The sequence below is a fragment of the Vanessa cardui genome, chromosome 27 (assembly GCF_905220365.1).
Source record: "Vanessa cardui chromosome 27, ilVanCard2.1, whole genome shotgun sequence".
Taxonomy (NCBI): Eukaryota; Metazoa; Arthropoda; class Insecta; order Lepidoptera; family Nymphalidae; genus Vanessa; species Vanessa cardui.
The window spans coordinates 3,733,754-3,757,044 of record NC_061149.1 but is presented as its reverse complement, the minus strand read 5'-3'; the positions used below and the strand labels follow the sequence as shown (position 1 = coordinate 3,757,044).

The window sequence follows — 23,291 nt, the reverse complement described above, 5'->3', positions numbered from 1 at the left end:
AAACCTCCTTTGAAATCTTAGTCATCAGAATATATTCTAAAATCCTAAATCTTTTAAATATCGTTTCTCTCGCCTAAACCTATTTTTACATAAAAAATTATGCGCTGCCGCCAACAATTAACTGGCCCTCTGGAATACGTAAAGCCTCAAATCACTGTAATTATAAACGATTTTATTAAAAACAAAAAGTTACTTACAAAGCACGCGCCGTGCCTTTAGGCTAAACAAGATGGCGCCACTGTGGATTTGGCGGGAAATCTTTTGTATAAGTAATTTGAAAATGATAACTGAATTTGATCATGTCTTTTTTCAGATAAGTATTATTTATTTTTACTCATTAAACGTTTTTTCAATTGTCTTAAATCTATTTATTTTTTGCTTAACACTTAAACAATAGAAATAGAGTTTTGTTTTATAACTTGCAACTTACAAAAATTATAAATCTGCAATTATATTATAAAAAAAATAGTTTGTGTATTTTTAATTTTTAAAATACACATTGATGAATTTTATACATATAGGTACATAGAGAAATATATAATTTAATTTTAGTGCAACATATAAACATACATAAAAAATTTAATAAAACGAATAAACTTAAATCAACTAATTGCTTATAACTGCAATAAAATTAAGCCCAAATATTACCTAGAATACAAAAAAAAGTATCCCCAAAGTTCCGAAAAGTCGAATCCACCAGACGTATCATTACAGACGTCTGACACGCAATTTCTCTTTAAAAAACTGTGCTTCAAATCTCTAATTTACCGAAAAAACTATATCATTCACGACCCTTTACTTTTTTTTCCTTTTTTTGGTTTCCGAACGCGTGACTTTTGACTGACTGTTTTGGCCCAGGGCAATCTTCTATCCTAATTCCTAAACGCAACCGCAGATGAAAAAATAAATAAACAAAGATGGCGCCGGTGCCGGTAACGCGTGCTTCGGCAGGAATGGCTTTCGTAAAAACTACTTTTACCTGTTGCGTCGGCGAAAACAAAGGTGCTCTGGAGAAATGGACTTAAGAGATATAAAGTTTTTATTATCTCGAAATGTTTTGCGAAATGGTTTTATAACAAGCCGACGTCTTGTTTGAATTAAACTTTTTTTTAAGCAAATAGGCATTAGTCGATCACCGATCGTGTGTACAATGCAAATATATTTAACACAATGTTACTAATACTGAGATTATTTTATAGGATGACATTTTATTATAAAATACATATATTAAATAACAATACGAGAATATACAAAGTTAATGAATCCTTCCTGGGGTACGGCGTATTTCTGTAATAAGATTACACAATTATTTTTAATGTGGCCATATGAAATAAACATTGATAAATAAAGTATAAAGATACAAAAAATATTTCTAGGCAAGATATATAAAAATTTAATTGTAACTTACCGATTTGCTTAGTAGTTAAAATGGTGGAAGAAATAACTTATGAGATTCTTACCTTGAAAAGTACTTTTATGAGCTTGTTCGAATCAAGAATACTTTGATGATATTCTAAACGAAACTGTTACTTGATATTTTTGGTTTTGTAATAATACTAAACCCCTTAACATTACTATGTAGAACACAAAATTATAATTATATCAATATGTACCACTTGTAAATTTCCCACTGCTGGGCGTAGGCCTCCTCACCTTCTGGAGAGAACGTTTGGAATATATTCCGCCATTTTTCTCCAATTATTGGTGTATTCTTATGTGGCAGAATTTCTTTGAAATGTGGCACACGCAGGCAGTCCCGCGATGTTTTCCTTCTCCGCAGAACTCAAGGTGAATTATAAACACAAATAAACACATGAAAATTTAGCCTGGGTTTTAGCCCACAATCAGCGGTTACAGTGGCGGATTTATAATTTTGCCGCTAGTAGACTATTCAATTTTTGCCGCCCCTACTGATTTTTGAAATTCATTACATTAGTTCAATCCAATCATATTAATTACATTTATTCTGAAATTGCAACATTATGATCTGTGTTCTATCGTCCTCATTACATCGGATTTTTCCCGTTATTATAGTTACTAGATATCTTTTGCTACCCGCTATGAAGTATACGGATTACGTAATGTACATATACATATAATTATTTCTGTAATATAAAAATAAATATTTGGGCTAAATTGAACGCCCCTCTAAATGTGCCCTAGGATCCAGCCTACTTAGCCTATTGGTAAATCCGCCATTGAGAGGTTAAAATGTAAACGTTCTAACTATCTCGTTTCTTAAATGTATATTATCATATATATAGTTCGTGAGAGAAAGAGATGTTTTCGAAAAGACAAACGCATTCTCATTATCCGATGGGAAATCAGGCACAGAACTAAAAGGGCTGTCAGCGCTTTTTGAGACAAAGGTGAATATAGAATCTGCGCTACTATTGGGGACTTACGTGTTAGAAGAACCTTAGAATTTTTATGAAGTTTGAAAGACCACACGTTAGCTATAACAACGGGTCATACGGCATTTTATACTTTGACTATCAACAAGGACTTAATTTCAACAGCGTGCTAATCATGGAATTAGTGTTCTTTAATTTTTTCTATCCAGAATATTGAACATTTATCAATTACAAAGTATACAAATAGCGACTCAAAGAACGAACAAATATTATAACTATAATTATTAGTGCAAAAAGATGTTTCTAACAGTTACCAATTTAAAAGTTATAGTACCTCTTGAAAAGAGTTTGCGAAAGATAATAGTTTAAGCTGACTTGGAATTCAAGCTTACTATTTAAATAGATAGTATAATTGTACTATAGATATATTGTTATTGTATTTGTCAAAAACATTTATAATTAAACCATTTTCAAAACAGGGTTATAGGACGAACGATGACAAATAACACGCTTTTTTACATATATTTATGTAGCTTATAATTGTTAGCTTTTAGGTAAGATATAATATTGTATTTAACTAATATATATTTCAAATATTAGAAAAGAGTATCTTCGGAGTTTCTTTCCGGTCCTTCTCATTAGTTCGAAAGAGCTTGTAAAAACTTCTTGATGTATATTTCGATTTAACTATCGAAGATTGTGGTTTCAAGCCCAGACTAGTACCAATGATTTTTTACTACACGAGGGGCCGTAAATACATTATATTCAATCGATCCAGTAATTTTTCGGTTCCGTATCGGAGCGATACATCACTATGATTCAGGGGACAACAATTCCGTAAAACTCGCTTCCCCGAATCATTACTAAAAGTTTCCATTCGTTATCAAAAACATTCAACACCATATTGACTTACGAAGTTATCCGCACATGCCATTGGTTGGTAAAAATATATTTTTACCAGCTAAATATCAATTAATATGTGAAGCAAAATGTAGTTCAAAAGATATAAATATTAATATATTACCAATTCCAGTTCAGATAAGAGTATTTCTTAGGCAATAACCATTATAATACGTGCGCCTGTGAGAAATTTATTGCAATATTATATTTAAACCAAATTGCCATGTGGTTTCGGCAGAGTAGGATACAGAGTGTGTGTCTAGCTTGAGTCGAGATGGCCCAGTGGTTAGAACGCGTGCATCTTAACCGATGATTGCAAGTTCAAACCCAGGCAAGCACCGCTGATTCATGTGCTTAATTTGTCTTTATAATTCATCTCGTGCTCAGCGGTGAAGGAAAACATCGTGAGGAAACCTGCATGTGACAAATTTCATAGAAATTCTGCCACATGTGTATTCCACCAACCCGCATTGGAACAGCGTGGTGGAATATGTTCCAAACCTTCTCCTCAAAGGGAGAGGAGGCCTTTAGCCCAGCAGTGGGAATTTACAGGCTGTTGTTGTTGTTGTTGTTGTTGTCTAGCTTGTGAGTAGCGGTGATTAATGCCTGGTTTGTATGTTTAACTAATCCTTAGTTTTATAAATCAGTAATCAATCGTTTTGTGTTATGGCTCATCATTCTCCTGCCCTTATCTTTATTATTTAGGGTCGGCTCAGCATATCATCTTCTTCCATACTACTTCTGACGTCATCTCACAATGAACATTATTTCCAACCAATTCACATAATTCACCTTTCTCTATATCCTCTACTTCCAAGCTTCCTTAAGACCTTCTTTTTTGTGTTATGTTACGACTGACAAGCCCTTTATTTTAGTATATTTTATATCGATATCATTATCTGATGAGACAGCAGTTCAGAACAATCAACCTTGGTCCTGCCAGGCTAACATTCCGACTGGTATTAAGAATTTGTCAAAATACAAACCCAATAAATTCTTAACTGCTTGAGCCGGACTTTCAAGTTTGTTCCCAAAATATTGGGATCTATCTAGGGCATTATAATATATTTGCATCATAACCAACAAGGCAGTTAATGAGTACAATTATTATAATCTCAGTATCTTAAAAATGTATACTAACAAATTTGCACTTGCATGCATAAAGGAAAACCTGTTTATAAAATAAAAATGCCGTTATACATATATTTGCAGATATTTTTATTTATTTCAAATATTATGTGTACGTTACAATGATTGGACTTTTTATTGTTTACAACACAATGACTTAAAAATATTTCACATATATATCTGGTAACTTTCCGCTTGTCAAATGAAACTGTCAATTTCAGTTGAAGTTTTCGGTTATTCAAAGAACAGTGAACGAATGAAGGTGAACTTTGTTTTTAAAGTTAAAAATAGTGACCATAGTGATTACTGATAAGTAACATTCGTAAATGGTAATTTGATAAGATCTAAGTAAAAATTGCACATATTTTTTTTAATATAAAATGGCACGTAATTTATTGAAACTGGGAGCCTTAGAGGCACAAAAAACAGCGTTTTTACTATGCGATATTCAAGAAACATTCAGACCCCATATCAAACACTTTGGTGAAGTCGTAAGAGTTGCAAATAAAATGGTTTGTATTCTGTTACGTAATAATACATGAATTTATAAATACTTAAATAATAATGGTCCATGTATTAAAAATACAAATCATCATTACATAGTCGCTTACCGCTATCTGTCCCTACGTATACTTAGATCTTTAAAATAACGCAACGGGCTTTAATGCGGTTGCCGGTTATTTTTAATAGATATGGTGATTCGAGAGGAAGGTTTTTGTATATAATACATGGACAATATAGTATAGAAACACTGACAATTTTAGAAGATTTTAATGCGATGACGTAAATAAACAAATTCTGTAGTATATTTAGTATCAGTATTGCGAAGCCGGGCTGGTCGCTAATAAAATATAATTCAAATTTTACTAACTACAATAGTTAATAATGTAGTATCTGATATTGTAACAACAGTAAACATTAAAATATATACAGCAAATAACATTTCTTTATGTTTTGTTTTATCAATGAAATAATTTGTATTTATTATAATTGTTTTAATCTTCTAGGTTATATGATAATACTAATATTCCCACTATTTGTGCTTCTATTACAAAAATTGTAGACTTTTAAACTATTTTTTAATAGTTCTTGGTGTATTTCCCATGCTATGTATGTGACATGGGTGTAATAGTCGAATGGTGACTTTACTACAAAACAACAACATTAAATGTTGAAAATTTCTATTTTCAGCTAGAAGCAGCAAAACACTTTAATATACCAGTTTATGTATCGGAGCAATATCCAAAAGGCTTAGGTCACACTACCAAGGATATAAATGTTGAAGGAGCGGCCCTTGTCTATGATAAAACTACATTCTCTATGTATAGTCAAGAACTTAAAGACAGGCTGAAGAAGGATGTACCGAACTTGGGGTCTGTGGTACTATTTGGTATTGAGGTAATTTCTTCTCATTATTAATATATAAAATAATAAATATATTTGAAGTATATTTTACAACAACAATATAAATATGAGACAACATCACAAACATTACTCTGATCTCAATGTAAGTAGCTAAAGCACTTGTGTTATGGAAAATCAGAAGTAACAATGGTACCATAAACACACACATACACAAAACACCCAGACCCAAGACTGTTGTTTTGGGTCTGGGTGTTTGTCAGTCAGTCAAAACAAATATATTATCTACGTCAACTCACCTGGGACCTCGGAGTGGCGTACCCGTGAAAACCGGTGTACACACCACTCGACCACGGAGGTCAAATAAAAATATACTTTAAAAAAGTAGACTAAAGACTTACTTAAAATCTAGAATAACTTTTCTTTAATGAATCATAAGCTTTATTTACATTGGAATGATTAACGTTAGTTACTGAATCACAGTTTTGGTCATTTTGGTAGGTGGTGGTGAGCTAGATACCTATCAATAGTTGAGCTTATATTCTTAAGCCACAAAACTCCTTAATGGTATTTTTGTATGTAAAAGACTAGTCATTTTTAGACTTTATTTATCATTTATTAAAATATAATAGCACCTACAACATATACTATCTATACATATAATAAAATTGGAGTGTCTGTTGGTAATATTAAAATAGCCCTTTTTTACTCAATGGATATGTATTTATGCATGGTACATATACCAAAGTAATTTTTTTAAAATTTTTGTTGGTCTGTCTGTCTGTTTGTTCAGGCTAATCTCTGGAACGGCTGGACCGATTTTGAATCGACTTTTACTCGCAGATAACTAATATAATAGGGAGTAACTTAGGCTACAATGAGTTTTTGTTTTGTATGAGGTTGTGGGCACAGCTAGTTCTATATAAAAATGTATATGGTATTATTTTCAGACACATGTTTGCATAGAGCAAACAGTTATTGACTTACTCAAAGAAGATATCAATGTACATGTGTTAGCTGATGGGGTATCGTCAAGGTCACTCATGGATCGTAGCCTTGCTTTACAGGTAATGTTAAATAACTTTCCTTTTTTCACAAAAACCTACTAATTATCACTAACAGGCTTAGCTTTTGCTACTTTCGTTTCTTTGCACTGCTTGCTGTGAATAATTTCTAACAATTCATGGTTTTTTTCAATAGAATATGTTCAAAATGTTACAAAATCAAAATATCTGAGTAACAAACAAACAAACTGTGTGGGTATATTTTCTCAAAGCCTAAGAACCCCTGTTTTTTCTTATTAGTGCTTCTGTCTGTAATGATATACTCATCTGAAAAGTAATCACTGAACATATGACTTATCCATGTAGTAGTAGGTGTAAACTGGTTGTATAGATTGTTGAACTAACCGTACAGAGACCTATAGTCGTTTCTCTTATTGAATTCAGAACGGAATCATTTATCAGAGAATCAATGTTTTGCAAAACCGATCGGCAAATGTAGTGTAGAGCCTGAACTTAGTTGAAGATTCGTAAGGCTGCGGGTAGTGATCGGCGAAATAGATTGAAATCTTTGGTGTCCCACGGGAAAAGAAAAGAAGGAAAAATCTCTAAAAAAACAACTACTCCTGCGTCGATTTAATATATTTCCGTGTAGGTGTGTGTGCAACACAAGAGTCAGTTGTTTTGTTGTTAACTCGAAACTAAAGTTTTGTAAATAAACAGCGCCACCTAGTGACAATAAATAAAAACGCGCTATGTCATTCAAGGTTCTGTCATTGGAACCTGTATTGCAGAACTATCGATAATTGACCTCGAAAACTATTCAGGATATCGGCAGTACTATGATAGTATCGTTTTGATTAATATTATCGATAGCTCTCCGTAAGCAATACTATTTGGAAACAGCAATACTATAGATATAGTCAGGCCCGCCGCTAGCTGTTTTGTCGTCCGCGTGCAATACGTATGATGCCGCCCTTTTATTTCGCTGCAAAAACGCATACCACTTTTCCTCCACACGAAACCAACGTTAGCCACCCACTCTGCCTTTTTGGAGGATGTCACGAGATCGTTTGTGCATACTATCGTGACGTCCTGAAGGTAGGCTCACCTCTGTGGGCTTATTTCCTAGGGAGTGCTCAGGGTGCAGAAACCCTTAATCCCGGGACACTTATGGCGGGAGAAGAAGACATCCATAGCCCCCTTTCCCCCCTTAAGACCCCTTCTTCTGGTTTTCTTCGGCGAAGCGGGTCAGCAGCACTGTTCCCACGGTCCCGTAAGATAAGAACCTTGTTACGAGCATTAAGGGAGTCCAACCAAATAGGTGTATTTTCCGTCCAAGTACAGAATCAGCAAACAAATCCCATACCATTGCATCGAGGAGTGAGACAAGGGAACATTATTTCCCCCAAATTGTTTACTAATGCAATGAAGGATATGTTCAAGACGCTGAACTAGAAAGGACGTGGCATCAACAATGGCGAATACATCTCTCACTTAATATTTGCAGACGCTTGCTGATTCTTCTATGCGTATCGGCCTACGGATGAACTTGGATAAAACCAAGGTCATGTTCAACGAACATGTTCTACCGGAACCGATTGCGATACACGGTACCGTCCTCGAAGTTGTTCAAAAACATTTCTACCTTGGGCAGACTTTGCAATTAGGTAGAAACAATCTTGAGGATGAGGTGAATAGAAGAATTCAGCTTGGTTGGGCAGCGTTTGGAAAATTACGTAGAATCTTTGCATCGTTGATCTCACAGTGCCTTAAGACGAAAGTCTCCAACCAGTGCGTCCTACCCGTCATGACGTACGGAGCCGAAACGTGGACACTCACGTCCACCAGTTTAAAGTCGCTCAGCGTGCTATGGAAAGAGCTATGCTGGGCGCTTCTCTGCGGGATCGCATCAGAAATGAGGCGATCTGCCAGAGAACCAAAGTCATCGACATAGTCTACCGGATTAGTAAGCTGAAGTGGCAGTGGGCTGGCCATATTTGTCGCAGAACCGATAAATGTTGGGGAAAACGCGTTCTAGAGTAGAGACCCCGTCTCGGCAAACGTAGTGTAGGACGTTCTCGGTCACAGTGGAGTGACGACTTACGCAAGACGGCTGGCAGGAGCTGGATGCGAGGAACCCAAGAACGATCTCAGTGGCGTGCAATTTTAGAGGCCTATTTCCAGCAGTGGCCGGAAGTGGGCTGATGGATTGGATTAGGTTTATTTATTTACAATAAATAAAAAATACAATGCCATAGAGCGCACGCAGGCAAGGTGTTTAAGGTCTTCCTACGCTGGCATTGATGAGCTTCAAGCTGAGTTGGACGAAATGTTGCCCGAAGCTCCATCCTCCATCCAGGGTGAGGCCCTGATCTCTCATATGTGTCTGCGCCTTAATTATCGTCCCTTGGAGGGCGGTAGACGCTCCTCGAGGAGACCTCAGCGAGGACCGTGGACTAGGAGGGCCTCCTTTTTAGTTAGAGAAACCTTCAAGACCAGCATCTCAATTCGATCCACCGTGAGCGACACTCCGTCCCGCAGGAGCCCGTCAAAACGAACTTCAAAGGCCGGACAAGTCGTCCATCGCCCCCTCTCAAAGGATCACCTGGATCCTGGAGGTATGCCCCAGTGGCCTTCCGAGATAGGAAAGCAACTCGTAATATCGAAGTGCATCCCCTATGGTCTCGAAAGGACGACGGCGAGCTTGAAGTCCAGCCAATATCTGCTGATGTTAAGTAAAAATATAAAATATAAAACGCCAAAGTGTATAAATGTAAAATATAAAAAAAGGCATGGGCAGCTATGGGCCCGTGGATGTCGTAAATTAAATTATAAAAAAGAAAGGAAGACTATTGAAGTCGTTCACCAAGTCCGGTGATACCGTTAGGTTAGTACTACGTTCCTTTGGACCACCGCCTCCATTGTCCGGGTCTTCAGGGTGTTTTAAGGCATCGATGGTTGAGTGACCCGCCCTGTTTCCCGGAAATAGCTCCCCGACCAGACGCAGGAGATCTGGCGGTAGTTATTCCGTAACAGGAGCGCCGTATGTCCGGAGCTTCCCTCGCAAGACACGATAGGGGCGCCACTTTGCTCTCTGTTTACTTAACGCCTTTTCTAACTCCCCTTTCAACTGGCGATGTGCGGCCCACAGCTGTACCTCTAAGTTTGCGTTGAGCACGTTGCGCCTGCGACAGCGAACGTATGCCCTTCGCGCCCGGTTTGACGATGCCCGTAGCTCTGCTATTTCGAGCGACCTACATACCTTACCATACCTTACAGCGCGATACGCTTCAAGCCGCCCTACGACACGCCCTACTACAAGTAAGGGATACCTAATCTACCAATTGATAAGGAAGCTTAAAGGGGTTTCTCCTAACTTCGACAGTACCTTTTTTCATAGGATAACAGACGACGGACTTTTAACTTTATTCAGTGCGATATTTTTCGATGCTTTAAATAATTTATTCTACTTAAGGATTTGTGGAAATTATAATAATGACTTGAATTAGGTACGTGATGTATTTCTCAATTTGCCGCCCCTTGGACGTGCCGCACACCCGCTTACGGCGGCCCTGGATATAGTCCAAAACTATCGATAATCTTTGAATGATTTCTGAGGAAAGGATAATGACGAAGTAAAACATTCTTTAATGTTTTCTTGAATCGAGGCCCTGATTTATCATTCTTCTGCTCTATCGATATGCAACACTAATTGAAACACGCTAAAATTACTCGAAAACAATCTAAATTAACTTAGCCTTAACTTACTCTCCGTAGCACCTTACATTTTGAACGCATTCTATTAAAACTATATCATTTCACAAATGTCATGTAGTTGCAAGTTGTTCTTTATTACAGCGCATGCAATCCATAGGATGTTTCATAACCACCGCTGAGAATGTCCTGTTCAAACTTTTGAGGGACAAAGAACATCCTGCATTCAAAATGATCTCTAAAATGAACAGAGAACCAACGGCTGATGTATTTGACTTGCACGCGTCTTCCAAACTTTGAAACTGTATGTTATGTTTGTTAAAATATTTGTTTTGTAATAATACTACACAGTTGCGTAGCGACCGGAAATCTGCCGCCCCCTGTTTCAATTATATATTTTTAAAATATTATATTGACCTAAGGTTTACAATGTTTCTAATATTATTAAATATTTTTGTTACCGTTAAATTAATCATTAAAAAAATATTTATGTAATGTATTCTGTGTGTTTTTTTCAAAGTAAAGTCGTTTAAACAATCGTCACTATCAAAATGTATCTTATTTTCAATTGCCAGAGTAGCCAGGTTTCACACACTCGCGGACGTGATTTAGAATAAGATTTTTTTTGTTATTAATCATGCACTAATAATTTCATTATGTTCCTTATTCGCCAACCCCCCCCCCCCCCCTTTATATGGCGACCGGGGCCATGGCCCCTTCTGGGCCACTGATATCACAATCTGTTCTCTAGTAAAGCCTATCTCTTTGCACGCTATTTATTTAATATGGTACTTGTATACTGTTTATTTAAATTTTCACATACCTTTATAGCGTACTGTCCAATGTAAAAAAATATAGATAATCTAAGATATTACGATATCCTGTATACCATTAACTAGTACTTTTTACTAGTTAGACCTATTCCTACTATACATACATTTCACGTAAAATCTAAAAAAAAGGGTATAAAAAAAGCACAAAAATATCTTCGTACAGCTTTTCTTTTAACATACATGGTGGATATTGGTCTTATTGAAAATGACTTATTATAAATTATGATATATGTATTACTTTTGATATGACAACACCATAGAGAATTAAAGAGAATGAATGATTGAATGAATCTTGATTATCTGTATCATTTGTTTGTTTATTGTTTGCATGTAATTTAATTATAACTAATTTGCTTTTTCTTACTAATTGAATTATATCTAACTTATTAGTAATTATATAAAATGTATTCACAAATAATTTAATGATGTTTTTGTGATTTTAGCGATTCCAGTCGTTGGGCTGTTTTGTTGGAACATCTGAGAATGTTTTATTTAAGTTGTTAAAAGATAAAAATCATCCAGCGTTCAAACAAATATCGAAATTAAACCTCAAAGCCACGCCTTCTGAATTTGGTGCCGAAGATTAAAAAGAAAAATAGTTTTGTGCCTATATATATTTTTAAGAAAAAATATTGTTTTAATATATTTTTTATTTGTTATAACATTGTTGATACTCTGTAATGATATTTCTTTTATTAATGTGATATTAAAATAAATTTTATTAAATGGTTATTAAAAAGCAAATATTGTAATCAATATTTAATTAATTAAAGTTATTTAATTTTTGTTCTTATATTGATTATTTGGATATGTTTTATTACAAAATCAAAATGTATTTTATTGAAATAAAGTTTCCAGCAAAGTATTTTTGAATGGTCAATATTTCTCTACCACGAAAGTAGCCAGTGAGATATAATGTCAAGAAAATAGCATAATTATTGTTTATTTATTATGGCTTTGTGCAAGCCCATCCGGGTAGGTAGCATCACTCATCAGTTATTCTACCGCCAAATAACAGTACTCAGTATTGTTGTGTTCCGGTTTGAAGGGTGAGTGAGCCAGTGTAACTACAGGCATAAGGGACGTAACATCTTAGTTCCCCAGGTTGGTGGCACATTGACGATGTAAGGAATAGTTAATGTTTCTTACAGCGTCATTGTCCATGGGTGATGGTGACCACTTACCATCAGGTGGCCCATATGCTCGACAAATAGCTTGATAATATATAACACCAAGTATAGATTTCCTCACAATGTATGACTTGTTAATGTCCCAGCTTAGTTAGTGATTTTTTATTCGTTTTAATTTTAAAAGCGTTATACATCTACCTACCTCAAAGTCGAGAAGAATCAGCAACAGAAACTCAACAGTCTTTTTAGGAAATAGGTTGGGGTATTTTCCAGCACGCTGCAATGTTTTATCAAGAATGAGATATTAAAGAATATTTTACGTTATTTTATTTAATGGTGAAGATATTTTACGTATTGGTACAGCCTTTATACGATTATGAATGATTTTTCTCAGGCAAAAAATATACATGTATAGTACGACACAACTTAGATGTAGCATCGGGAAAATTCGATCACATCCGAATTAAGTACGCCATCTCAAATTATCAATATTTATTTCTTATGTGAATATGATCTTTACACAAACTAATAACTTTTAATATCATATGACCTAATATATTCGTCAATTTGTCACGGCGATTTATTTGTACTTGCTTTCTCATGTTGAACTGACGCGAGAATCTATAGCGACGAATAGTGTAGAATGGGGCGATAGGGAGCTGTTTCTATTGGTTGTGTCAATAGTCAATAATCGGTTTTATTGATTTTTCCGATGCTACATCTAAGGTGTGTCGTACTATATATGTCTGCCCAATCCCTTAGACTGTAATTTATTTCAGCGATTTCATACTTCGGGTTATTTTGTGGCCACATCAGAGAATGTATTTAACATTAAATGTATGTAATTTCAGTAGTTCGGGATGGCCAAAATAATATTATCGTTTTACAATGATGCTTCAATGTCTCTATCTTTTATAAGAATGCCCCGCTATCGTCCAATTGTTTTCTAATGACAGCTCGATCGAAATAAGAAATAGTGTTACATGCCAGTATTAAATGCTATGCCATATAAAATAAATAATATTAATTACAGTTTTACATATTATTGATCAATTAATTACAATAATAATTGTATATAATAAAGTAAATTCAATAGCCTCTGTCATATGAATAATATGCAATAGTTATGTTATGTGATATAAATTATGATAAAGAATCAAATGTCATAACATCGTATTGAAGGCTAGGGTTACTCTCGTAACATGTAGCACCAACTCAAAATGAACTGATGTCAAATTAATTTGGTACAGCAAAATAATGTTATATATATTTAATTAGAAGAAAAATAGGATTATTAAAAGTAAATTGATAGAAATTAAGAAAAAAGAACAATAGTTTTATACTTATTTCTTATATTAATAAATACACGATAATTATTTTAATAATATAATAATCAAAAGATATTTTAATAAAATTAAGATTTTATTGAATAAAGTTTTATATAATAATATTTTCTTAAATTATTTTTAAATATTTCATTTCAGTAGAGACCACTTAAGTTGCTCCTTTGCCGATTGTAGGACCTGAAAAAAATTAAATGTCAAGTCTTTTTTTTAAATCTACTGTTAAATAATTTCCATTCGATTATTTTAGTAATAACGATACTCATTTTTTTGAATATCTGATGTTATCAATTATGCATTGTTTATTATTAAAAAATATTGACATTTTATATATTTTTTCATGTCTGTCAATAGATATTATAAACAAATATAAGATCTGTTCCCTTAAGGAGGCGCTCTAAGTTGAATTTGCGTAGTGCATTAGTACGAGTAACATCCGTGCTTACGAGCTATCTTCGTGTGCGTAAGATGACTGATGTCACAATACAGACAGCAAAAAAATACAAATAATATTATATTGGATAATGCACGCTGATAATAATTTAACGTGGAAATTACCTTAGTGACTGAACAGATCTTTACTTTTATGTGTCGATCAGCACATAACATATATTGCAAACTTACAAAATTATAAAGAAATAAACTTACTTATATATTAAAATGTATTTTGAAGACAATGTAATTTTTAATTCCACATAAATAATAACTTCATAAATGATTTGATATGATTTCTGTTACAAATTTTAAAATATCACATAAAAATTAACAAGCTTATATTTTGTAAAAAGTATAATATATATTTATTAAAAATAAATAATTATTATGTAAAAAAAAAACAATCATAATCACTTCTAGCGATATAGTTAATACAAATGGCAGAAGAATTAATAGTACCTATTTTCAACTTGAAATTAAATTATATTAGGTTGGGGAAAAAGTCTTTTCGCATATAGTATGTATGAACTTGTAATAAAATCTCTTTGGCTATACCATTTGTATCTGGCTGGTTTTGGTATCATTAAAAAGTTTTAATTTTAAAGAAGGCACTTCCAAATTCAAATTAGGAATTTGTGTGATTTTCATTTGTTTTTGTTGTTGTTAAAATGAGTGAATCTAAAGAAGAAATTCGATACATTTTAAAATTTTACTATAAAAAAGGTAAAAATGCAAATCAAGCCGCGAAAAAAATTTGTGATGTTTATGGACCTAATGCAGTATCTGTGAGAGTAGCGCAAGTTTGGTTTAAGCGTTTTCAAGCCGGAAATTTTGATATCAAAGATGCATCTCGCTCTGGTCGCCCTGTTACGGACAAAATTGATGCCATTTTTGAAAAAGTGGAGCAAGATCGGCATATTAGTAGTTACGACGTAGCTGAAGAACTGGCAATTGACCACAAAACGGTTTTGACTCATTTGAATAAAGCTGGGTACACAAAAAAGCTCGATATATAGGTGCCTCATGAACTCACTGAAAGAAACCTAATGAACCGTGTACTCATTTGTGATTCTTTATTACGACGTAATGAAACCGAACCATTTTTGAAGAAGCTGATAACTGGTGATGAAAAGTGGATCACATACGACAAGAACGTGCGAAAAAGATCGTGGTCAAAGGCCGGTCAAGCTTCACAGACTGTGGCAAAACCCGGATTAACTCGCAACAAGGTAATGCTGTGTGTATGGTGGGATTGGAAGGGCATCATTCATTATGAGCTGTTACCGCCCGACAGGACCATCGATTCAGAACTGTATTGCGAACAATTGATGAGATTGAAGCAAGAAATTGAGAGAAAGCGGCCAGAATTTATCAACAGAAGGGGTGTGGTTTTTCACCATGACAACGCTAGACCTCACACATCTTTAGCCACTCAACAAAAATTACGAGAGTTTGGCTGGGAGGAATTAATGCATCCGCCGTATAGTCCTGACCTTGCATCTTCAGATTTTCATCTGTTTCGGTCTCTGCAGAATTCCTTAGGCAGTGACAGGTTAACATCACGAGATGACTGCCAAAACCACTTGTCGCAGTTTTTCGATCAGAAGCCCCTAAATTTTTACAGCAATGGGATCATGTCACTACCAATAAGATGGCAAAAAGTTATGGAACAAAATGGCACCTACATACTTTAGTCAAATGTAAATAAACTATAAAAAAAACTTTTTGAATTTTCATATAAAATACGAAGAAACTCTTTCCCCAACCTATTATAAATGGAAATCTAGAAGAATCTGTTTTTATATATGGCATTAGAAGTTATTATTAAAACTTTATATGTCAAATTTAAGTACATAATCGTTTAGTGGGATATTGTTTTAATTATTATTACGGAGCTATTGACAAATCTCATGGAATCTACATATAAAATAACATGTCCTAAATGACTGATTCAACGTAGCCGAGCGTAAACTATTACAATTAGGCCTGGAAATTTGGTAAATAGTATCGTTCTATTGAGAAGACACCCACTAAGGAAGGAATTTTGAAAAAACTACTCCTTAGGGGGTGAAATATGGGGTTGAAAGTTCGTATGAAAGACGGCCATTTTTTATGTTAAAAATATGAAATGTAATACACATAAATAGGTCTTAAATTAACGTAATATTTTAAGTTAATTCTATAAATGTGAAAGTAACTCTTACTGTCGCTCTTTCACGACCAAACCGCTGAACCGAATTTGATGAAATTTCGTATGAAGCAAATTTTAACTCCAAGAAAGGACAAAGGTTACTTTTATGCCGGACACATGACAACCAACAATAAATATAAATTTTGTTTAGCATGAATTCTCCTGCAATTGGAATGTATCTAAATATTTTGATAATTGTTATAATTTATTTAAATAATATTTTTTTAAATATAATCTGCTATATTTTCATATTCCACTGTGTCACTAACAGTGAGGCATTTCTTGTTAATAACGAATTAATTTTAAACATTTCATACAGTATGTACTTAACCAATCAAAAAAATAAAAGTAAAGGTGATTTGTGGGTTAGGCGTTGTGATATACAAAATAAAATTAAAAAACTATAAAATCCCGCCACTCAATAAGTCAATAATAATGAGGAATATTAGTTATATAAATGTAACTACATATAAGCTAATTAAAAATAAAAAATATACATATATATAAAAAGGTTACAAGTAAAAAAAAAGCAAAATAAATTAGCTAGAAATATATTCTAAAATTCGAATAACAGATAAAAAATAAACAGCTACAAACTAAAATTTTTACGTATTATGTTGCCATTTTCTTTGTTGATTTTTAATAATTGTTATTCATTAGGTTGTACAGAGCCTGAAATGTGGAAGTTTAAATAAATTTAAAATAATAGCAACATTGTTAATAATAAATAAAAAGCATGAAAATGTTAAAGAAGTATTGCCAGTTACCAAAAAAAAAACAAATGTTAGTAATGTGAACATAAAAACGTGTCAAAGATTATAATGAATACATTTATTGCAACAAAAAGAAAATACATACAAAACAATAATACAAAACTTTTTAGTAAAACAATAAAATGTTTCAAATATACCTTTAGGTATATCTTTATAATAATGTTTTAATTCGATTAAAAAAAACGAATAAATGAATAAACTATTTCATAGTTACTATGATATAACTTCACTTAAAAAATAAAGAATGTGTTACGTAACCGTATTGACCTATAGCACAAAGTCTTGGGTTGCCAGAAAAAAAAATGGTATTAAGAACTTTGGGCAAAGACAAAATTATACAGGAATAATTAAATTATTATTGAGGAAAAATATACACAAAGATTAGTTAATTATTAGATATTTCGATTATATTTAATTCTTACTTTTTCTATAACTCCAACGGAAGTTTTAACTGTAAATAAATTATAATTACTATATGTTACCTCCCTCCCTCCCTACTGTTACGTAACCTAATATCGTAGGGGTGTGGAAGTAACTAATTTGTTTTTTTTTTTACTAAATCATTCATGCATTTAAAAAAATGCAAGATCATTTATATTCCTCAAATTTTGAAAAATCTTGTTCGAATTTTAAATACTGAGTAACTACTAGAAAAAAAAAAAATGATATTTAATCTGACAACCCCACGCCTTACCACCACAAATCAGCTTGTCTTACTGTGACTGGATGGTTTCATAGCTTGTTATTTTAAATACTTTGTTCAACAAAAATAATTCTCAATTTTGTTATAACTATGGTAACCCTATCTGACATAATAATATGGCAATGTTTTTTTAACTTTAAAAAAGAAAGTTCTTTCTTAAATCGAATATCATTAAACGGGATGTGTGTCAAGATGTTTACAAACATATTTCACATACAGATAACACATAACAGAATAAGCTGCATAATCACAAGTTTTCTAGAAATAAAAAATAATACTAAATAACTAATTTATGACTTTAGTGGCCATTCGTTTATTAAGTAAGGGAATGTTTTAAATTGAAATTGATCGATATTCAATAGTTTATTTGCACAACACTATTGTATAAAAAGCTGAAGTGTTTGTTTGAAAGTTAAGTAAAGTATCACCCTGTAAATTTCGCACTGCTGGGCTAATGGCCTCCTCTCCCATTAAGGAGAGGGCTTGGAACATATTCCACCATGCTGTTCCAATGCGAGTTGGTGGAATGCACATGTGGCAGAATTTCAATGAAATTTGTCACATGCAGTTTTCCTCACGATGCTTTCCTTCACCGCTGAGCACGAGATGAATTATAAAGACAAATTAAGCACATGTATCAGCGGTGCCTGTCTGGGTTTGAACTCGCAATCATCGGTTAAGATGCACGCGTTCTAACCACTGGGCCATCTCGACTCTCAAATAAAAGCTAATTCAATATAATTTGTAACGGCTTACTTGAAGTAAAGTATATATAGTTTAAAATTAATCATATTAATATTCTCTGTGCTCAAATTAGTACTAAAACAGTACTAATTGTCACAGTAGTCGCTTAAAAAAGTTGAAATATATCTTGAAATTAAATTCATACTACACAAAAAGGCACAGGCAGGCCGATGTCTGACTGTTACGCGCCCTAACTACTAAACCAAATTTGATGAAATTTCTTATGAAGCAGAAACTACTACCAACCTCTAAAACACAATTCAATTCTTAGAACTTGAATGAAAAAAAAATCTTACGTAATAAATGAACAGCCACTCATTAAAAACGATATCACTTGTCAAATGGTACCACATCACAAAACGGTGGTACAAATTAAGTACCACCATTTATACGAACAAATCAACTCAAAATACAATTGAATCTTTTGTAATTTTATTACTTAATCTTCCAATATCAAGCAACCATTTCAATTTTCTACAGTCAACAACTACATATAGTATATATATATATATATATATGACAATAAAATTGTATATATCGTTGGATTTCAATATATCTCACGAGATTGTTAACTGTCGAGAGACATAACATAGCAGTTAAATTAGATGAAAATCTAACTTAACTGAGATATTATTATAAACTATAGATAATAATCTATCGACATATACAATTATACTTTGACATATAACTTCATTAAAATTTGTATAGATTGTAAACTATTAAATCTGTTAATATCTATTCTCGATTAGTTTTGTACTTAGCACAACAATATATATCTCTATATATGCACAGGAGATTTTATATAATTTATCTCATATGAAATAAATAGGGTAACTTTTAAATAAGATTTAAAAGTCATTTGTAAATTTTGAAAAGTTGAAATTTCATCCGACAAAAGCGATACAACAGAAGTGTGGAAGACATTATTTTATGAAATTGATTTTAATGATAATTATTATATTTTAAGAGATGTAAGTGATCTGTCATGTACATATGGGTTAATTTGGAAATAAGATAAATCGGTGGTTTTAATTTAATACTTGCCTAGTAATGATGATATACAGACACACAAACATACAAATCAAATACACCAAAGATGGAGCTACAAATTGAATAATAGAATAATAATAAAAAAAATAGTTCTTGAAAGATGCTTAGTATCTTACTGAGCACAGAACTAATAATAATAATGAATGAATTTAATTTAAAAATTACTTTTGTAAGACATTTGTTATCCCTACTTGTATTTCTATATTGTATACAACAAGTACAAATTTTAATGAAATTGTATAGTATAAAACTACCAAAAGAACTTATTAAACTGGTCCATTACCTGGACTACTGTTTGCTCTCCCAGCGGTACGTCCTCAGTGCGTAGGGCAGCTCGACCAACTATCGACGTTGGATCTGCGTCCAGGATCACTCTGTAACATACAGATATAGATATAGAGTCAAGATGGCCCAGTGGTTAGAACATGTGCATCCTAACCGATGATTTCCGGTTCAAACCCAGACATGCACAGCGGTGAAGGAAAACATCGTCAGGAAACCTGCATGTGACAAATTTCATAAAAATTCTGCCACATGTATTTCACCAACCCGCATTGGAACAGCGTGGTGGAATATGTTCCAAATCTTCTCCTTAAAGGGAGAGGAGGCATTTAGCCCAGCAGTGGGAATTTACAGGCTGTTGTTGTTGTAGTTTCATATGTATGTATATATGAAAAATACGAAACTAACGACACACTCTGAGTTTGCATGGGAGTTATTTATTATTAAAAACTTACACGATATCATTGTAATTTATTATGTACCTCTATAAAACATGAGTATAAATATTCATCATTATCATATTTTTTATAGTATTGGTTGGCGTACGAGCATAAGGGCCAACTGATGGTAATTGGTCACCATTACCCATAGACAATGACGCTGTAAGAAATATTAACTATTACTTACATGGTCAATGCGCTATTAACCTTGGGAACTAAGGGAAATATTATGTCCCTTGTGCCTGTAATTACACTGGCTCACTCACCCTTCAAACCGGAACACAACAATACTGAGTACTGTTGTTTGGCGGTAGAATAACTGACCCAGACGAGCTTGCACAAAGCCCTACCACCAGTATCATCATCATAATTATCATAATAATCATCCTGTATTATTCCAATCCAATGCTGGACATAAGCCTCCCCCAATTTATACATATCATGAATAGGTAAAATTATATATATAAATTGAAATAAATTATAATTACTTTACATACTTCTTCTATGATATAAGACTTAATATTTAGTCTATGTATTATATACATAACAAACCTTCCTCTCAATTCAATGTACTTATCTATAAAAAAAACCGCATTACAATCCATTGCGTGATTTTAAAGATCTAAGCATACATAGGAAAAATACAAAGGTTGAACGACTTTGTTTTATACTATGTAATGATAATATAATTAAAATATCCTTAAAATAAATTTAAATCTGCGTTTAGTAAAGATTTTAATCATATTTAGATATCCAAGAAGTTAATAATATGAATATTAAGATTGTGTATATCTTATTTATTATTTAACTCACCCTCCATCACAGATCTCGTCAAAGGCAAGCATCACAGCATCCAAATTGTCCAGGAGCATACGCTTCTCAACATTCCTTCGTAATAGGATGCTGACAGACTCGTAAAGGGCATTCAGGACTGACTGGAGGATTAACTGAAATAGATACAAAGATACAGATGAGATGCTGAGAGGAATGTGTGGGGTCACGCCAATGGAAAGTTGTGTTTATAATTTGTCTTTCAATTGCTGACATAGCAAAATAGTATGAAAACCTGCATGCAATTGTAATACCGACACATGTCATAGACACAGTGTTAGGTTCCAGTTGAGAATGCTTCTAAGTTAATTGATTTATACTTAAAAAGCAAAGAGGTTTTAACAAAGTTTATATACCTCATTCTCATGGGAGCTTCCCATGACATAGAAGAAAAGGTCAACATTATTCTTGTAGACACAGGTCAACCCATCCAGCATTATAATTTCTGCATTAGCTCTGAAATATTAAATTATACAAAATAAATAAATTTACTATAAGTTGAAGGATAAGCTAAGCTCTCTGATGGTAAGTAGTCACCATCACTATTGGGCAATGGTTCTTTACGAAAGATTAACCGTTCCTTACATTGACGATAGACAGTCAACCTTGGGAACTCAGATGTTATGTCCCTTGTACCAATAGTTACACTGCATTAAACCAGAATATGACAATACTGATTACTGCTGTCTAAGGGTGGAATTTTAATTTGATGAGAGGCTGGTATATACGGTACCCAGAACATGCTTGCACAAAGCTCTAGCACCAAGTAAATAACACCACAACAAGTACCACAAAGTATTTGCCCTTAATTAAAAAAAAAATAGAGTAAGTATCACTGTTTCAACAAATTTAACTACTCAATAAACTTAACTACTACATTTTTAAATAACTATCACTTTACATAAGTTTATTTAAAGACATTTATTACATATTATGCCCCGGAAAGCACATCTAGATGTTTATCTTCCACTTTATTTCATTATTTTCTTTATTTTAATAGTCATATCAGATATATATCATAGCATATTATATCAATGAGAAAAAGATTTTATATTGAAAATTTACTTGGTGGTATATATATATTTTTTAATTATTTACCTGTGTGTCTTATTAAAGAGGTTCTTCTCAAATGCTTTCTGTTCTTTGGCTGTTGGCAAAACATCTTTGTCATAATATTTTGCAAGTAATCTGTTACCATCATTGTCGAGGATGCACATGCCTTTGACTATGTACAGAGTTGGTTCCTGGAAAATTATAATAACATGTAAGGTAATACTTTTTTTGTATAGTGTAAGTAGGCAGATGGTCAAATTGGGCAACTAATTGTAAGTTGATATGGTATTAATGCTCTTTGAAATATTAACCATCCCTTACACTAATGCGCAACTAATCTTAGAAGCTCTGTAAGATTATCAAAATAAAGTGAGAACGGTATAACATTTGTATGTATTATATGTAATTATTGTCGTAGAAATATCGAGTATTTCATATGTTATTTAAAATGAGACAACATTACTCGTATTTTTCATCATTATAGAACGTGTAGTCGGTTATTTGTATTGAGTGTTTGGTTATTACATATTTTTCTTACAAATCATGATAACTTTTCATAAAACTTACAAATAATGCCCCATCTATTGTACCCGTGTGAACCATTTTGTTGTTTAATAAGAAATTGTTTTTGGAAATAGCACTGAACTTATTATCAAGCCTCAAGTTTACGTGTTTATATATTTGACATATACGACGGCTATATGACGTGCCAAATGCCAACAGCAATCAGTGTGGCCATTATTAAAAATATATCAATAAATAGTCATCATTTAAAAAAATGATTTAATTGCTGTTTGTTGTTGTATAAATGCTACATCTATGTTGTTGAAATACAGTAGCCGAAGTAAGTTAAACTAATCTAATAAAATTACATTTATAAAAATAAGTAAATAATAAAACAAGGATAAATAAATTAATCCAATAGATTTCAATTCTTTGTTTTTAATATGTATCGTTTTCAAACAATGAACTGCAATCATTCTCGCATCAATAATATTATGATTTGTTTTGACTTTAAGCA

At 33.0% G+C, this 23,291-nt stretch overlaps 2 protein-coding genes across 4 annotated transcripts; one reads left to right on the top strand and one right to left on the bottom strand.

The window, feature by feature from the left end:
* Positions 1–4,590: 4,590 nt before the first annotated feature.
* LOC124541224 (isochorismatase domain-containing protein 1-like) lies at positions 4,591–12,042 on the top strand. 2 transcript variants are annotated; one of them, XM_047119100.1, is made up of 5 exons: positions 4,591–4,894; positions 5,574–5,780; positions 6,695–6,811; positions 10,607–10,766; positions 11,739–11,881. In XM_047119100.1, the coding sequence occupies exons 1-4, from the start codon at positions 4,763–4,765 to the stop codon at positions 10,760–10,762; spliced, it is 612 nt and encodes a 203-aa protein (XP_046975056.1). In that variant the 5' UTR covers positions 4,591–4,762; the 3' UTR covers positions 10,763–10,766; positions 11,739–11,881. The 2 variants fall into 2 exon arrangements, with proteins under 2 accessions (XP_046975056.1, XP_046975057.1); XM_047119101.1 differs by lacking the exon at positions 10,607–10,766 and having other exon boundaries at positions 11,739–12,042.
* Positions 12,043–13,757: 1,715 nt separating this feature from the next.
* LOC124541189 (coatomer subunit zeta-1) lies at positions 13,758–22,979 on the bottom strand. Of its 2 annotated transcripts, none has more exons than XM_047119055.1 (6): positions 22,838–22,979; positions 22,316–22,461; positions 21,574–21,673; positions 21,200–21,333; positions 19,948–20,038; positions 13,758–13,948 (listed from the first exon to the last, which is right to left on the bottom strand). In XM_047119055.1, exons 1-6 carry the CDS (start codon positions 22,871–22,873, stop codon positions 13,901–13,903), a joined length of 555 nt encoding a protein of 184 aa, XP_046975011.1. In that variant the 5' UTR covers positions 22,874–22,979; the 3' UTR covers positions 13,758–13,900. The 2 variants fall into 2 exon arrangements, with proteins under 2 accessions (XP_046975011.1, XP_046975012.1); XM_047119056.1 differs by lacking the exon at positions 13,758–13,948 and adding an exon at positions 16,930–17,066.
* Between the last annotated feature and the right edge of the window lie 312 nt (positions 22,980–23,291).

What these genes read in the sequence shown, in the direction of transcription:
- LOC124541189 (XM_047119055.1), bottom strand. Translation starts at nt 22,873, where the DNA reads ATGGTTCACACGGGTACAATAGATGGGGCATTATTT. An exon ending in GACGAGATCTGTGATGGAGG is followed by an intron (nt 20,039 to 21,199) that starts GTGAGTTAAATA and finishes TGTATGTTACAG; the next exon opens with AGTGATCCTGGACGCAGATC. An exon ending in GAGAGCAAACAGTAGTCCAG is followed by an intron (nt 13,949 to 19,947) that starts GTAATGGACCAG and finishes AATTTTTTTCAG; the next exon opens with GTCCTACAATCGGCAAAGGA.
- LOC124541224 (XM_047119100.1), top strand. Translation starts at nt 4,763, where the DNA reads ATGGCACGTAATTTATTGAAACTGGGAGCCTTAGAGGCACAAAAAACA. An exon ending in TGGTACTATTTGGTATTGAG is followed by an intron (nt 5,781 to 6,694) that starts GTAATTTCTTCT and finishes TATTATTTTCAG; the next exon opens with ACACATGTTTGCATAGAGCA. An exon ending in ATCGTAGCCTTGCTTTACAG is followed by an intron (nt 6,812 to 10,606) that starts GTAATGTTAAAT and finishes TCTTTATTACAG; the next exon opens with CGCATGCAATCCATAGGATG.